Consider the following 17946-nt stretch of genomic DNA (forward strand, 5'->3'; position numbering starts at 1 on the left):
AGAAATAAAATTGAATCAAATAAAAGAGGGGGGGAGGTAGCTACTCTTCTATAGTTGTTGTTGGTTTTTTTAAATAATTTAGGAAGGGGCGCCAAATTCTGTCAAATTTATTCTCGGATCCCTGGGTAGTATAACGTATTTTCTCTAAATTCATACATGACATAATGTCTCTAATCCAATGTGAGTGGGAAGGAGGAGCAGGATCTTTCCACTTGAGTAAGATAGCCCTACGAGCAAGTAATGAGGTGAAGGCCAGTACCTTCAGCTTCACTTTAGGCAAGCCCGGATTTGGAGCAATGCCAAAAATTGCAGTGAAAGGGTTCGGCTCAATTTGATGCTGAAGTACTTCAGAAATTGTTCAAAAACTGATGTCCAGAACTCAGTCAAGGTGGGACACAACCAGTACATGTGAAAGAGTGATGCCGGTGCGCTCTTACAGCTATCACAGGTCGGGTCTACATCGGGGAACATACGAGCTAATTTAGTTTTAGAAATGTGGTTTTTAATAACACAACGAATAGAAAGCTACTTCCTATCCGTTGTGTTATTCTTTCAGTTTCACTTTTTTTCAAACAGTGAAACTGAAAGAAATGTTTGTATTGGTATTTTTGCCTGACTGGTGTATAGCTATTAGATTTGGGACAAGCATTCAGCTTTTGCTCATAAAAACATATTTCTATTCCACACCAGTCTGGAAATGCCTCGTTTTTAACAGGACAAAGGTTTGGAGGGTAAAAGTGAAGAATTTTAGTGTTTTTTTTAGCAGCTAGCTCCCGAGCTAGCTTTGCAGTAGCCACCATCTTTTGCAGCATTTTTATTGTGAACATGCCGTTTCCATTAGCTTGTGGCTGTCAGTGCATCTGTATGAACATAGTCTTTCATGTAGACAAGGATCGGTCATGTCAAACTGTTCAAAGTGCGGCTGAGCTCCTGCGTTACTAGCACTAGACATGGTTCTTCTCATGGGTAAGCTAAACCTAACTGTGCTAACAGGCTCAGCAAATACGTCATCATTGTTTACAAACAGACAGAGGGCGAGGCTCATCGATTGTATATTTACGAGGGGAGCTGCAGCTCGGTTTCAAAAATAGGCCATCGTGAGATTAGCTGAACATCAGGGTATAGAGGCATAGTACAATAAATTATCTGAAAGTTTTTTTCAGCAAACAATTAAAGAAAAACGTATTAGGGACCACTAAGACCATATAATATGGTGTATAATAGAACCGAAAAGTGTATAATATGAGACCTTTAACATTCCAGCCTCTTAATAACGACTTCAGAACGTTTTGTTTGTTTGTTCTTTTAAAGGCACATTATGCAAAGTGCACTTTTCCATGTTTTTATTTTCAACAATGAATATACACTCACCCGCCACTTTATTAGGTACACCTTGCTTATATCGGATTGGACCTCCTGTGGCCTTCAGAACTGCCTTAATTCTTTGTAGCATACTTTCAACAAGGTGTTGGAAACATGCCTCAGAGGTTTTTCTCCATATTGAAATGATAGCCTCACGCAGTTGCTGCAAATTTGTCGGATGCACATCCATGATGTGAATCTCCCGTTCCACCACATCCCAAAGGGGCTCTATTGGGTTGAGATCTGGTGACTGTGCAGGCCTTTGGAGGACAGTCAACTCATTGTCATGTTCAAGAAACCAGTTTGAGATGATTCTAGCTTTGTGACAAGGTGCATTATCCTGCTGGAAGTAGCCATCAGAAGATGGGTACACTGTGGTCATAAAGGGATGGACATGGTCAGCAACGATACTCAGGTAGGCTGTGGTGTTTAAACTATGCTCAATTGGTACTAAGGGGCCATTACACCACCACCCCCAGCCTGGACCGTTGATACATGGCAGGATGGAGCCATGCTTTCATGTTGTTTACGCCAAATTCTGACCCTACCATCTGAATGTCGCAACTCATCAGACCAGGCAACGTTTTTCCAATCTTCTATAGTCCAATTTTTGTGAGCTTGTGCAAACTGTAGCCTCATTTTCCTGTTTTTAACTGACAGGAGTGGCACCCGGTGGGGTCTTCTGCTGCTGTAGCCCATCTGCTTCAAAGTTCGACGTGCTGTGCGTTCAGAGATGGTATTCTGCATACCCCGGTTGTAACGAGTGGTTATTTGAGTTACTGTTGCCTTTCTATCATCTCGAACCAGTCTTCCCATCCTCCTCTGACCTCTGACATCAACAAGGCATTTTCGTCCACACAAATGCCGCTGACTGGATTTTTTTTCTTTTTCGGACCATTCTCTGTATACCCTACATATGGTTGTGCGCGAAAATCCCAGTAGATCAGCAATTTGTGAAATACTCAAACCAGCCCTTCTGGCACCAACAACCATGCCACGTTCAAAGTCACTTAAATCCCATTTCCTTCCCATTCTGATGGTCGGTTTTAACTTCAACAAGTTGTCAAGTCCAGGTCTACATTCCTATATGACCCTTGCTTGCTTGAGTTGCTGTCATGTGATTGGCTAATAAGTTATATGTGTCAACGAGAAATTTAACAGGTGTGCCTAATAAAGTGGCCGGTAAGTATAGGTCCCAGTTGTGACTAGTCTCCCAAAGTATGAGAAAAAAACAACCCCTCACTTTTTCTCTCCACCTTCCTGAAAACCTGTGTTCAAATGCCCTGTAAAGATTTTTTTTCCCCCAGATGATGTCACAAGGGGACAAGCGACGACCCCTTATTACCAACCTAACTTAGCACCACCACATCCCCTGATACCTGCCAGGTAACACACGTTAGATGCCTGGCCAATCAGAGCAGACTGCTTTTTGGAAGGCGTGGATTAAAGAGTTTATAGTAGAAACCGTAATGACATATTTGAACCTGAAAAGGAGCACAATATGTGACCTTTAAAGTAGCAGACGGGTTTAAAATTAGTTTAGCCAGGTTTTGTCTCCCTAATGCTTGTTGTGGTGTTGTTTGTATCAGGGAATAGATAAGAATGTTGTGGAGGATGTGGAGGAGTGCTTGGCCCTGGTCGACCTCTACCCCCGGCCCCTACACATCATCGAGGGCCCGCTGATGAACGGCATGAAAGTGGTGGGAGACCTGTTTGGAGCTGGCAAGATGTTCCTGCCTCAGGTACACGGCTGTCGTGCTCAGCACGGGGCACATTGCTGTTTTCACTTTTAGAGTGTTTGTTGAACTTTTTCTTTGGTTATTTGCTTTGCTGGCTGTCCCTTCTCCCTAAATCTATATAATTCACTATTACAGTGATGGTCTTTTTTCATAGGGGAATATGAGCGTGAGAATCATAATTTTAAAATTATATTGCATATATGAATCAAGGTATTTCAGCATTTTGAAAGGGCATTTAGAACTTGAAGTCCTTGTGTGTTTACAGGTGATCAAGTCGGCTCGTGTTATGAAGAAAGCTGTGGGCTTTCTGATTCCCTTCATGGAGAAGGAGAGGAAGGAGATGATGTCATCGGGGGAACATGAAGACCTGGTCAGTCTCGAATCATTCTGGATACATTTAGCTGCATTTAAATAGAACTCCTTTTGACCAAGGTGTACCCACCAGCCACTTTATTAGGTACACCTGTTAAATTTCTTGTTAACACATAAATGCCTTGTTGATGTCAGAGGTCAGAGGAGAATGGGAAGACTGGTTCGAGATGATAGAAAGGCAACAGCAACTCAAATAACAACTCATTACAACCAATGAATGCAGAATACTATCTCTGAACACACAACACAAAAGAATTAAGGCAGTTCTGAATGCCAAAGGGTGTCCAACCCGGTACTAAAAAGGTGTACCTAATAAAGTGGCCGGTGAGTGTTGTCGTGGCAACTGAAATTTCAGTTTGTCTAGTTCAGATGAGTTCTGGCAATTAAATACCAGATGACACAATGTTCAAATTTTCTAATAAGATTTTTGCCAACCTCAGGCGGTAATCTGCAATGCTCTCAGCAGGTTTTTGTACAATTAATTCGTTTTTTTAAGTATTTGTTCAGCAGGGGTCGACATTAAGGTTTCAAAAGCACTTACAGGCAATGTTCTACTTGCCCGGATGTCATCTTCCCTTGCCCTAATAAAAACTAAAAACCTGTTAAACAATGATATGTCAGTGATTCTTGAGAAGGGGGACAAAAGACCGTCTTCCAATATTAACTGCTGTTATGTTTAAAAGTAAAAATATTTTAAATGGTAGATGTTATTAGGGATTAAAAATAGAATGTCTGGAGCACAATTATACCCTTAAATTCAATTTTATCATTTTTACGTCAAATATATGACACTTTTTGTCTTCTCACAACGTCCAAAACAGTGTGTCCACAGAGAAGGTTTCAATCTTTCATATTCAATAAAACCTATTAAAAATGTATTTTAATAATTAAAGGGCTTTTTTCATCAAAAGCAACACTAAGTAATCTCTCATATCAATAAAAACAGTTTTTCTTCAACACATTCATGTTTTATAAGGTTTGTAAGTGGTGGGACACTTTTTGTCACCACCGTCAGACAATCGATTAAAATGTAATAAAATCAGGCAAAAAAAGCAGCTGTCACATGACGGACCTCTTGTCACATTCTACCTCTGCAGAGTACATTAGAGTCAGACATGCTCTGATAAGTGTTGTAGTTTTAGAATATTTTACATTCCAAATCTTGAAAGTCCGGCGTCACAACCATATGTCAACACCGACTTACAAATTCGGAAGAAGTTATTTGAAATGTTTTGACAACTTTATATAACCTGAAGTAGTTCATACTAGCACCTATCATCAACAGAAAAACCAAATGGCTACTAGATAAACTCCATTTGTTTTGTTTAAGAAACGTTAAATATGTCAACACCGTCAGATGTCAACTCCGTCAGATTTCCTGTCTGACGGTGGTGACAAGCCAATGACGGAGTTAACGTTCAATGTGAATGCATCATATTTAGTTGGTTTTCAAGTTATTATAATGATATTAAATATAGAAATAGGGTTTAGTTTTCTAATACTGTATTTATGGAAACTCACAATCTTCTTTTGTCATGGATGATTCTTAAAAAAGTACAGGATGATATACAAAATGAGGCGATTTAGTGCGAGTGTGTTAGAGCAAGTCTGATTGAAAGACTGTAATGTGAATCTTGAATTAACGCTCAACCAATAATATGCTGTTATAAAATCACTGTTATTGATAATTGATGGTTAAAATGACTACATCTGGGTTTTTGTCACTGCCATCAGATATGTCAAATCCATAAGATATACTTGTCAACTCCGTCAGATATACTTGTCAAATCTGTCAGATATGTGTCAACTCCGTCAGATTTATATTATTTTGATAATATTGCATAATGATATTTCATAGTTGTTGAGGAATGGTTGGTCATATCTTGATTGCTGTTAATATTAAAGTAAAAATTCTATTACACAGTTCAACTGAAGAACATAGAGGAAAATCGATATAAAAAATGTTTATTCATCTACATTTTGAAAATATTTTTTGCGGCCTCTGTCAGTCTTGGTGAATATTTGTGATCACTATACATCTCATGGGTCAAGCATAAATTGAGGGAAAATTAATTCGTGTTTTTGGTGTCTGACGGTGTTAACACAAAATGGAATGGCAAGGTAAAAAGCCCATTTTGATAAAAAGGACAAAAGCTGGGAGGTTGTGTCAAAGCTTAGCTCAGTAGCTTAGTATATGTTGGATACATACATGTAATTTAATTTGCCTAAACATAGGGTTTTTTTTTCAACATTGCACCCTGTTTTGTCCCACTTCTCAAGAATCACTGATGTATCATTAAATTATACCTTAGCAAACTGTGGCTCTTAAATGCAAATCCTGCAAAGTTATGAGTCACATCATGACCACATAAAACCACCAACAATTCATGTAAGCCTTCATATCATGACATGGCACATACAGCCAAGTGTTTAGTCCTGGGCAGTGCACTACTACTAGATGTCTGCTGTCCATGAATTTACATGAAGCTGAAAGCACTTCACAATGCATTGAATATCTCATCCGATTCTAACTTTAACTACTGTTTACTTGTAAGTAGGGCTGTCAAATTAACACGTTAATTTCGATTAATTAATCACAGAAAAATTAACGCGATTAAAAAAATTAACGCAGATTAATCGCACTTCTATAATGCCCTTTGACCCGGTGCAAAAGTGGTGCGGAGCTGCACCTGTAGATTTTATATGTCCATGTTGCCGGGCCGGGCGCGCGGGTAAAAGGGAGAAATGTAAAGAGTGAAGCAGGGGAAAGGGGCCGACTCGAGGGCTCTATGGACGGTTTATGGGATGCTTCGGCAAATAAACATGAAGGTAGAAAGACATCTTACTAATTCTCCGCAGTGTCCGTGCATTATTGATTTAGTGGGTGCAACAATGTAGGCTATAGGTTCAAAACAGTAGGCCTATCTCTCGATCTTCCTCCAATTTTGTTTGCTAGCTGTCTCGCACTTAAACGAGTGTGTGTGTGTGTGTGTGTGTGTGTGTGTGTGTGTGTGTGTGTGTGTGTGTGTGTGTGTGTGTGTGTGTGTGTGTGTGTGTGTGTGTGTGTGTGTGTGTGTGTGTGTGTGTGTGTGTGTGTGTGTGTGTGTGTGTGTGTGTGTGTGTGTGTGTGTGTGTGTGTGTGTGTGTGTCAATATTTTTGCCTATGAGTAGGCTACGAAATGGTGGCAGTGCAGCGCTGTCTGTTGTGGGAGATGGAAAGTCGTCATTTGTCTGCTTGTTTTTTTGAGAAAATTCGGCGCTAGTTCATGTATAAAGCTGGCCGAGGGGAGGAGACAGAAGTTACGAGAGACGGAGAGCGAGCGAGAGAGAGAGAGAGAAAGAGAGAGAGACAAACTGTAGTACGCTATACAGCTGTTTACAAACAGGTATAAAAGTGTCATATAAGTATGCGATTAATTTAGATTAATTAATCACAGAGCCTGTAATTAATTAGATTAATTATTTTAATCGCTTGACAGCCCTACTTGTAAGACGAAAGGCTGAGCGTTGACATCACTGTCGGTGAGATTAACCGGTGAGGCGGACGGTTCAATCCTTTTAAAGAGCCTTTTAAAAAGTGTTTACATCAATAGCTTTGTGTCCTTTTTCTGTCCTGATTCTGAAAGATAAACTACTCCCTACTTACTCTTTGTATTTCGACTGTGGAAAGAATGACAATAACTGAACATTTCAAACACATACAGTGTTCTTCAAACGGAATCAGCTACTGCAATAACGTCCAGACATATAGGGCCGGTTTCGCAGACATGGATTAAGCCTAGTTCTGGACTAAATTGTACTTTCAATGGACAATCTCCATTCAAAATTCCATTTAGTCCAGGACTAGGCTTAATCCATGTCTGTGAAACTGGCCCATAACCTATTATTTTGTGCCTTACAGGACATGTGCTTCTATTAAAGATGTCCTTGCAAAGAAATTATAAATTGCGAAATATCTTTTTCTTGAATTAATTGTCAGTTGCTCAAGCTGATTTCTAACGTGCACTAGACCAACTAATAACAATTCAGTTTTATCTGAATTCAGGAGTAGAAACTTGTGTCATCCAGCTTTTTACAGCGAACAAGCAAGCCTCTAAATAAGCTATTTGAGTACTATCATTAACTTAAACCGGGACATATAGCTGAGTATCATCCACGTAGCAGTGGAAATTGACCCCAAAGCTACGTATTATTTGACCCAGTGGTGTAGTCTATGTGATACGCAGGTATACGCAGTATACCCACTAAGAAAGCTCCAGCATTTACGTATGCCCACTAAGAAATGCGAAATGACACGTAACAAATTCGATATAGTGACAAAACTCAACTGTCATACTTTCATTCATAAATTCAACCTGTGCGCAGCTGTGTCCCTGTGGAAGTCGCAATGGACTTATATTAGATAAGCGGGACCAGGCATTACCCCACGGCCCGTTTCATTGCGAACGGTTGGGTAAAAGAAAGGGCGATGTCCAACCCGAAAATACTCGCAGCGCGACGCAACATTCAGCTCAGTAGTCCCCTCGGGAGACGCACACGGTGCTGTCAGAGCACACCAAAAGCGCGCAGGGACTTATTTTCTCCCAATGAGGAAAAAGTAATATTCTCAGTTTGCATAACCGGTCTGAAATTCATATTTACTTTTGCGAGCACTTCAAGATCGGATCATCAGTGCAGTTTTCATAGGCTTAGGTGGCGATTGATTCACCCCGTCAACTCATGCACTTTTTTTTTTTTTTTTTTTTAGTTTGTAGGCTATGTTTGATATCAACATCATATTATGCAAATGTTATGTACCATACAAAACAATGTGGAATACAATGTGTTGGTCTGGATAGTTAATAGCCTAATACTTGAATCAGTTCATCTGGGAGATAATCCGAGGTTAATTGATCACGTTCACGTCCATGCACAGTGTGTATTGAGTTTATTAAAAGAAAAATGGAAATGGGACTGCCCTCTGTTGCACATGCACTGTGTATAGTCTATAGCCTATTTCCGCCTCGTCTGTGGAAAAAAAGATAGCTGGACAACAGAGTTCTACTGCTTAGTTCCTCTCACTGCATTTAAATGCATTCACTGTATTACAGAGAAATATGTCCCGTAAAAGAAAAAGAGCACCAAGCCCATCTCAGAGGACCCTGCATAATATTTTATTTTAAATTAATATTTTTATGGACAATCCAAGTGTCTTTCTTCAATAGCTTCTAATTCATCCGGCCCAGTGTCTCCAAATTATTTGTTCACACAATTCTGCAGATTAAGCCTCTTAATTTTCCTCTCAAAGTGCACCAGATTCATGCATTTCACTTAAAAAAGGTAAAAAAAAATCTCCCGGGGGGGCATACCCCCGGATCCCCCTACAAGGGCCTAGAACAGACTTACTGATTCTTCTGTTTTTCTATTGTAGTGTCACCAGAGGGTGGGAAATTTATTTTAATATAAATAAAAAACGGCGGGAGACCCCCATACCCCCCCAATTTCATTTGGGAATAGAAATCCTAAACTCTGTGTTTCTAAAGGCAGGCTTAGGTGTAAAATGTGTTTTGCCTTTGCTGCACCTAATGCAGAAACAACAAAATTGTAAACTAACCACGGTGTAAGCCATATGTTTAATGTACAAATGCTATGCTGCATATTCAAGAAGAGGCTAGGAAGGAATCATCACAGTATACCCACTACAAAAAACTAGACTACACCACTGATTTGACCTATCGGTGATATATACAGAGAAAAAAGCAGCGGTCCAAGAACAGAACCTTGATGTACTCACTTGAGTGAATATGGATGTAATGTTGTTGTAGGAGATACAGTGAGTTCTACTGGATAGGTTGGATTTCAGCCAGGCATGGGCTAGTTCTGTAAGCGCCAAACAGGTTTTTCAACCGGTCCAGGAGTATTTCATGGTCGATAGTGTCAAACACTGAAAAATATATGCACCAAACTTTGATAATCCAGGCTTTTTCCGTGTTTTTTTTTTTGTTTCATTCCTGACTTATCAACAACAAGCTTGATAGCAGGTGGAGACTTTAACTGCATTTTAGATACATTTATGGATAGATCTTCTTCTCGCCCAGTTGACCCTTTGGACTCTACAGTTGTATTAAATAATCTGATGAAATCCCTTATCCTTCTCGATATTTGAAAAATTCAGCATCCTACCGAATGAGAATACCCATTATTTTCGCAAGTTCATGGCACCTATACAAGAATAGACAACTTTTTAGTGGATTCTAAACTGGATTCAGCAATCCCTGCATCAAAATACCATAAAAGATTCATCTCAGACCATAGTCCTGTCACCGTTGGCATCGATATTGGATGAGAAAAGCCCTGTTAAAATTGTCGATTTAATTCTTACTAACTTAACGATGAAGTATTCTGCAAAAAAATAAAATTTTATTAAGGAGAATGTGACTTCTTATTTTCTGTTAAACATTTGACATAGAAACGTGTATAGTTGAGTACGCCATGTTTGTTAATTTTATTTTATCTTTTATTTTTGTATTCCTTTTCCCAGTGTTTTTTCATAGTTTATGTTCATAAAAAAATCTATAAATAAAGTATTCAAAAATAAATAAAAATGCAGGTTGACTCAACATCATTAGAAATGAGGGTCACCCCTCAAAGATGATCTCTCCAGTATAAATAAAGTTTGAATGAAATCCTAAAACGTCCAAAAATTTACAGATTTCCTGCTGTTCTCTGGTCCTTGACTTGTTGTAAAGCCTTCTCTTTGGTCTTTAGGATCCCTATCAGGGCACCATAGTTCTGGCCACGGTGAAGGGAGATGTCCATGATATTGGCAAGAACATCGTAGGTGTGGTGCTGGGTTGCAACAACTTCAGGTAAAATTAGTTTGCTGCTCTGGGTTTATCTTGAGTGACTGTTGTCCATTGGTTTGAATGTAACTTGTGTCTCAGAGTGATCGACCTGGGTGTGATGGTTTCCTGTGACAAGATCCTCCGAGAGGCCATCAGCCATAAAGCAGGTACAGTTTAAAGAATAGATTCTGCCTGTGTGAGATACTTACAATTAGGGCCCGACCGATATTGATTTTGGATTGCACTAAATCGGCCGATAAAAAAAAAATCTAAATCCCCAAAATATATATTGTCTAAAAAAAATTAAGTGTAACAAATATGTCTAAATTCAGACATTATGCATTTTATCTTACTGCACCCAACCCTCTGGAACTCCCTCCCCCCAAACATCAGCATCTCAGACTCAATAAACTCATTCAAAAGTCAACTCAAAACTCACCTCTTTAAGGAAGCATAATGACACCTGACTCCACTCCAAACCTTATTTAAATGTTTCTGTATTTTGTTTTCTTTTTCGACATGTATGATTCTCTATGATGATGACCTCAAAAAAAGCACCATATAAATTCTATCAATTATTATTATTAACAGTCAAGCGATGACCGATGCCTCAAGTGTAAATTAATCCAATGTATTACAACACACCTGCTACTGCTGCTGCTGTAAATAGGCTATAGCATTAATGCTATTCGTTTAGGCTACCTCCAGGCCAGCAATACATTTCACACATGATTGCTTTAAAAAAAAATTTTTTTTAAAACGGCCGATGCCGATAATTCCGAAATATGCGATAATCGACCGATATTATCGGCCGGCCGATAAATTGGTCGGGCCCTACTTACAATTCATACCTTTAAAGGTGAAGTAAGTAGTTTATTTATGTTAATATAAGTGTAAAATCGCTCTTTATTCATACAGTGATCACTTACATAATGTCCACGTTTCATAAAGCCGATCTCTCAGTCAGCTACTTTGCATGTAATCGGCAAATAAAGTTACTGTAGTATCCCGAAATTTTTATCCAATCAGAAGAGAGAACGCTACAAACCGACACGCGTCTCACTCATATATAGTATATACACTCCATGGTCTCACTGCCGGTGCACGCCAGAGCAACAGATGGGTGAATGTGTATGCGCCTACAATGGCGGAGCAGGTAAACATCCTTCCCAAGGTCTGTTTTGATGGTTTTTATCACCTGGACAGGTGTTGTAAACTAGCATTTATGCTAATACACTGTAAAGAATGCATCTATTTCGTCCAATGACATTATCATGTCCATGTCCAAATAAAATCTACTATACTATTTTATCACACTTGTGGATCTGAGATGATGCTAGATAACATGCTGCTTGAAAACCGCAGTGCATTAATGTGGTGACGCAGGGACGAGCGAGGGGACTGCTAACTGCAGTCACTGACAGGAAGTTAGCTATAAGGACCATTCCGCTTACAGCATCTTTTAAGTATTGAAATGAGCAAAACCAGAAAAATACACCTTTTAGTTTTCATATCATCCTGGGATCTCTAAACCTCACTGTTAAATAATTTACCCTGTACCGTTAGAAATGCAAATGATTGGCATTATTTTGGCTATATGAATAGTTCTTGTTTGGTAATGGCGGCAGCAGTAATGTTGGCTTTCCTTCCCTGTGTTTGTGCAGATATCATTGGTTTGTCTGGTCTGATCACGCCCTCTCTGGATGAGATGATCTATGTGGCCAAAGAGATGGAGAGACTGGGGATGACAACACCACTGCTGATTGGAGGAGCCACCACATCAAAGTAAGACATGCTCAGTATATGTTATAAGTAACAGGTGCTCTCAGCTAATCAGAATCACCTTCAAACGTACGGGAGGGAGGGGTCGACGTCTTTTTAAAATGTATTCGCCGATGCTGTTGGGGTGACAGTGTGCAGTTGAGAGAAAAAGACAGGTAGACAGATAGACAGAGAAAGGCCTTTAGTTCATACTTTTGTGTTTTTGACTTCCAAGTGATCATCTGTCTTTAGACTGACTCCTGTTGTCTCTCGAGCCGATCAGCAGAGCGGACCAGCTGTTCGACAGGAGATGAAAACTAAAGTGTAACTGAAGGTGGAGCAGTTATAGAAAGGAATACATTTTGTAACCAAACACAATTAATGTGTTGTGTTATTTGCATTAGTAGCCTACAGAAGCTCACGTCCCCCTGCCTCCTCCTGGAAATAAATTAAGTCATTTTCCAAACTTAAAAAAAAAGAAAAAAAGATAGGTTCTCGCTTATTGATTTCGCTTATTGAACGGTTATGATTTACTAACCGGTTACACGTTTACACCTGTACACGTGCAAACCCCTAGTTGTAACCAATGGTTTTTTAATATTTTCATCCAGTCCAATTTGCAGCAAACATTCCACCTCCATATAAGACCAACGCGAACCTTCCTGCTTTAAAAAAAATTAACCATCACATTTAAATTGACATCTGCATGCTTTCTATGCTCGTACGAGAGCTCGTACATGAGCAGCCGTACCGTGCTGAAGACCTCTTCCAAACAGGCCAGGGACAAAGGAGTGTACCGTGCTTAAGTACTGTCTCTGTCTCTCTGCACTATAAATAACAGGGTTCGTACAGATGCTTGAAAGTCTGGAAAATGCTTGATTTTCAATCGAGTGTTTTCAAGGTTTGAAATGTGCTTGAAATCTGAACACTGTGCTGGAAAATGCTGGATTTTCTCTTTATTGACCAGTGTCGTAATTCAACTAATTTTTTTATTATGTAAATAAAAAAAAAATCTGTCGCAATGTTTTCTTCGCCAACGTCTTGTATGCACGAGTGCAGTTGCTCCCCGTGTTTTCTTTCCTGGCGCACGCGCCACACCTGGCGATCGCTCCAAGAATTATCCAGAACCACGAGTCGCTGCTCATGGACCTATTGTTTGCTCCCGATTACCATACCAGATATCCGTTTCTATTTGGTTATGACGAGGCCCTAATAACCGGCAGGCATAGGCTACTGTACGGCTGCAAAAAGTACCTCCAGCTGTAGCAGGCTACACAATGGGGGAATCGATTCGGCACTTAGAAGTCATGCCAAAGGTAAATCAGTTTAGATTTTTTTTTCGTTAAAATTTATCGGACAATGTCACTCTGGATGACAGTTCATTCGTGTTCTTTTTTGTAAGTTGCACCAAATCCCGAGTTTGTATGTGTTAACGACTTGTTGATACAAATAAATAGCATGCTAAATTGATGCTCAACACCGTTAGCAATTAGCTGACCAGCTAGTTCTCAATAGTGTATTGCTCCAAATCCATGTTGTTAGCTAGATAACGTAAGCTTGGGGGTTACTTCATTGTAACGTGATGTTACACTCAGCGGGGTTAGCTCGATGCAGCTCCCATAACAAGTTGTAGGCCTATAACCTAATCCATTAGTCACACTGTAGTGAGATTAGTTACAGAACCAAGATCCAACATTTTAATTTTGTGAAGTTGTCGAAGTCGAGAACGGTCTTTGCTGTCAAGTGATTTCAGTCCACAGTCTCAGCATGTTAACGCTATGTCGCCATATTTGTACTGATGCTTTATTGGACCAGAGCCCACTTAGTCCCATTTACGTTCTGAAATCATGGACATATATTGGCTTAAATACCTTTTTTTATTTGACTGAAAGCCCTTTTTGGGAGGATCACTTTTTGGCAACACACCAACATACACAAACTGTAATCTGGAAACCTAGCAATATTGAAAATGTCTGGTCATACACAAGCTCAAGAATGTATTTAAATATATAATATCCAGGCATACATTTATACATATTGTTATAATTCAGCCCGGGGAAAAAAAGGGGTGCAAAGGCTGTATTTGCCCTTTGTTATTCTTACATGTAGTGTGTGTGTGTGTGTGTGTGTGTGTGTGTGTGTGTGTGTGTGTGTGTGTGTGTGTGTGTGTGTGCAGGGCCGCCCATAAGGGGTAGAAAGTGGGAAAGCTTTCTAGGGCCCAGCCCTTGGGGGGCCCATGGTCTTTAGAGGCCAAGAACCTAACTGAGCCTAACATTATTTTTAACAGAAATATTCACTATAACCATTTAAAACTTGCACAACCATAACAAAACAAACATTTTAAATATTGTAACTTGGGTAAAATGCCAATATCTATTCCTCTGCTACCCTCTGCTTCATGTCCGTCCTGTGTGCACGGCACGCTGAAAAAAAGTCGCTAACACCAATTTTAAAAAGCCTGGCTCAGAGCCATTAGCTGTTTATATTTACGATTTTGACATTTCGGGGAACGGGCTAGACGGGGCACTGGCTCTGAGAGACAAATATTAACGTGGTTAGTAAACATAAACAAACCTTTTAGACATCATAACATACTCCCCCACCCTTACCCAGGGCAGGTGGACTGGGTACCACAAAACTGAGCTGAGGGGGAATGGAGGCTGGCCAGGGAACTTTTATAATTTGACCCCTTATACAGTAAGCCTTGTTGGCTTCCCACCTAGTTGTAGTAATGTGTTAATCAAAAAATAAATATCAATTTGTTCTCCCAGGAATTTTAGAATCTTTCAGCCCAGCCTCCATTTAATTTGAACTCTCAAAAAATAATCTAGTCTTGAAGAGCTTTTTAAGTTTGAGTTACAGTAAAATTATTTCCTTGATTAATTCTGGTGTCTCCATATCAGATAAATGTAGTTCTTTAATGTATTCATTTCCTTTACTTTTTTGTGCCATATGGTTACAAAATTTGGTTTTGATATATTGTTGTACAGTTTTGGCTGGATTATTTTACCTGAGTCGTCCTGCTACTTGTGTCTGGGTGTTATTCTATGAATTGTGAAAAGTATTTGGACCCCTCAGGTAAAACAGAAAACATTCTTATAAAGTTGACAAGGTAATTACTCTGTTGTTTTCCTGTGTCTACAAACAGGTTTAAATTTCTTAACGTACATTTTTGTGTTAAAGAATTTCCCTTTGGGGACAACAAGGTCCAAAGTCTTTGATCTATGTCTTCAGGTTGATGCCAGCAGCCAGGTACAATTTGAAAAATGTTCCATGAGTTTCATGTCACCTACTGAACATACTGCATAGACAACCAGACCCAGGTGTCACACCATAAGGATGTCTGACCAGTTCTTTACTGCACCTCAGGGGCGGCCCGCAGCATAGGCAATGTCTGTAATAGTGTCCTTTGTTGTTGCCTGCTCCTGTGATAAACCTAGTGAATACTCAAGAAAACCAATGTTATTTTGTAAAAATCTGTTGAATATTAAGCAATTGCGTGAGTTTTAGCGTATTACAATAAATTGGTAAGTAAGTCAGAAATGTGCTACTATTTTTAAAAACATATACAGTATAATAATCACAAAAGAGTCCTTTTTCTCACTTGAGCTACTGTTCCCCAAACTCTCTCTGCATGTCCCTAGTTGATAAGCTAGTTAGTCTATCTACAAATACATGTATGTGTTTATTTAGGGATGAGCGCACACACACACACACACACACACACACACATTGATACAAGTGAAGTAAGAGTAAGGGGGTCCCATTGACAGGAGGTTTTCAGGGGCCCAGCCATTTGTGTCGGCGGGCCTGTGTGTGTGTGTGTGTGTGGGAAATAAGTTATTAATTAGTAACCATTTCCTACTTCTAGACCTATTGATTATCATTATGGCATTTTCAACTGAATCACAGCAGCACTGATATAGTGACAATATGCTCCATCTCATGTGATATTGCTCAAGTAGGCCTACAGGTGAAACTCGAAAAATTAGAATATCGTGCAAAAGTTCATTTATTTCAGTAATTCAACTTAAAAGGTGAAACTAAAATATTATATACTCATTACATGTAAAGTGAGATATTTCAAGCCTTCATTTGTTATACATGTATCTATTATGGTTTACAGCTTATGAAAACCCCAAGTTCAAAATCTCTGAACATTTTAATATTACATAAAAATCAATAAAAAAGGGATTTTAAATACAGAAATGTCGGCCCTATATAAAGTATAATCATCGATATGTACTCAGTACGTGGTTTGGGCCCCTTTTGAATTAATTATTGCCTCAATTCCAATTCATTTTCCATGATATTCTAATAATATGATCACCTGTATAGTCATGTTGTTATTAACCTGATTGATGGTCATTTTGGGCATATGAACTAAACTGATAAAGGTCTCCTTAGGGCCATACTGCAAATTGGTGATTGTCCATATACATTATATGAACACTCCCATTTTACAGATAAGGCAATGTATGAAATCATAAGCATTTATTTATATACTGTATATTTAAAGCTTCGTCTTCCTTGAAAAAGTTGACATGTTATCTTGATAGTGCTGGAAAAGTGCTTGAATTTTACTCTTAAAAAGCTGTACGAACCCTGAAATAAAGAAATAATCTTTAATAAAAAATAAAAAAATGGGAAAAGAAGCACTTTATGGTTATGTGCATCACTGGAGTCATGTGGCTGCACGTTGGACACTAAGTGATGTTTTCATGATGCTTTGGATTAGAAGAATTTCTTTTCCAAAAAACAATACACAAAATAACTGTACTCTACTGTAAAAAATAAATAAATAAAAGAAATTCAAACTTCCATCCAATCCATTATGTTATTTGTTTTTGTAAGTAGTATTTCCCCTGCTAACTACAAAAGAGGTCGATACTTTCCAGTCCTCTCTTGGGTAATTAGTGTGTTTTGTGTATGACAGGACACATACAGCAGTGAAGATCGTCCCTAGCTACAGTTCTCCTGTTATCCATGTTCTGGATGCCTCCAGGAGTGTTGTGGTGGTAAGAATATAAACTTGCAGACTATTACTGGCATGTGGAGCAATAATATGATGTTTGCATTTGATAATCAGAGAATGGATAAGTTGATGTGGCCACAGACTTTAAAGATGTTTGAGTCACTTAAGTGTGATTGTCATTCTCCTTCCTGCGTCAGTGCTCTCAGCTCCTGGATAAGGATGTAAGGGAGGAGTACTTTGAGGACCTGAAAGAGGAATATGAGGAGATCAGACAAGAGCACTATGACTCCTTGAAGGTAAGAATGGCTGGTAGGAGAACCCATTGTTTCCACTGAGCACCACAATTTGGTTTGGCACGGTAACACTAGATCTGGCTTGTGTTTCCACTGCAGACAGCACCCTTACTTGGTAGGCGGTGTTTATGCTGGACGTCCATAGCTGTGGTATATACAGTCTGTGGTTCATGGGTGAGCTGTTGACAGCGCGGGCCACTGCAGCTCAGTGTTGGGAATAACGCCGTTTCAAATAACGCCGTTAGGTAACAGCGTTATTTTTTCAGTAACGGGCTAATCTAACTAATTACTGTTTTTCCGTCCTTACAACGCCGTTATTGTTACTGAACGTTAAATGCGGTGCTGTTACGCGCTCCCACCTTTTTGCTCCTCCCTCCTCTTCCCTCCTACACTCTCTCACTCTCAGGTGCTCTGGAGCTTGATTGGCGGCAGGTGCTCCTAATTAGGTGGGGCTTAAAGGCTGGCCTGCGCCGGTCTCTCACTCTCTCTCCCTGCCTGCCTGTAGGACGGTGTGCGGCTGACCTGCTGCGGCTGCTGGTTGTCGCCTTAGTTTTGTTGGTTTACTTATGGGGGGCTGCTAGACGGTGTTCTTTTTGTTTATCGTAGTTTAAAGGGGCCGG

The 17946-nt window shown here is 39.6% G+C and overlaps 1 protein-coding gene across 3 annotated transcripts in view; it reads left to right on the top strand.

Moving 5' to 3' along the window:
* Window positions 1-17946, top strand: part of mtr (5-methyltetrahydrofolate-homocysteine methyltransferase) — a 94772-nt gene that overhangs the window by 59521 nt on the left and 17305 nt on the right. For all 3 annotated transcript variants that reach the window (XM_080049291.1, XM_080049292.1, XM_080049293.1), the window contains 7 exons: window positions 2952-3104; window positions 3367-3471; window positions 10221-10321; window positions 10397-10464; window positions 11962-12082; window positions 16995-17076; window positions 17231-17329. In XM_080049291.1, the coding sequence (XP_079905417.1) occupies window positions 2952-3104; window positions 3367-3471; window positions 10221-10321; window positions 10397-10464; window positions 11962-12082; window positions 16995-17076; window positions 17231-17329 (729 nt within the window). The remainder of the gene's footprint in view (window positions 1-2951; window positions 3105-3366; window positions 3472-10220; window positions 10322-10396; window positions 10465-11961; window positions 12083-16994; window positions 17077-17230; window positions 17330-17946) is intronic.

The sequence above is a fragment of the Ammodytes marinus genome (genome assembly GCF_949987685.1).
Source record: "Ammodytes marinus genome assembly, chromosome: 20".
Lineage (NCBI taxonomy): Eukaryota > Metazoa > Chordata > Actinopteri > Uranoscopiformes > Ammodytidae > Ammodytes > Ammodytes marinus.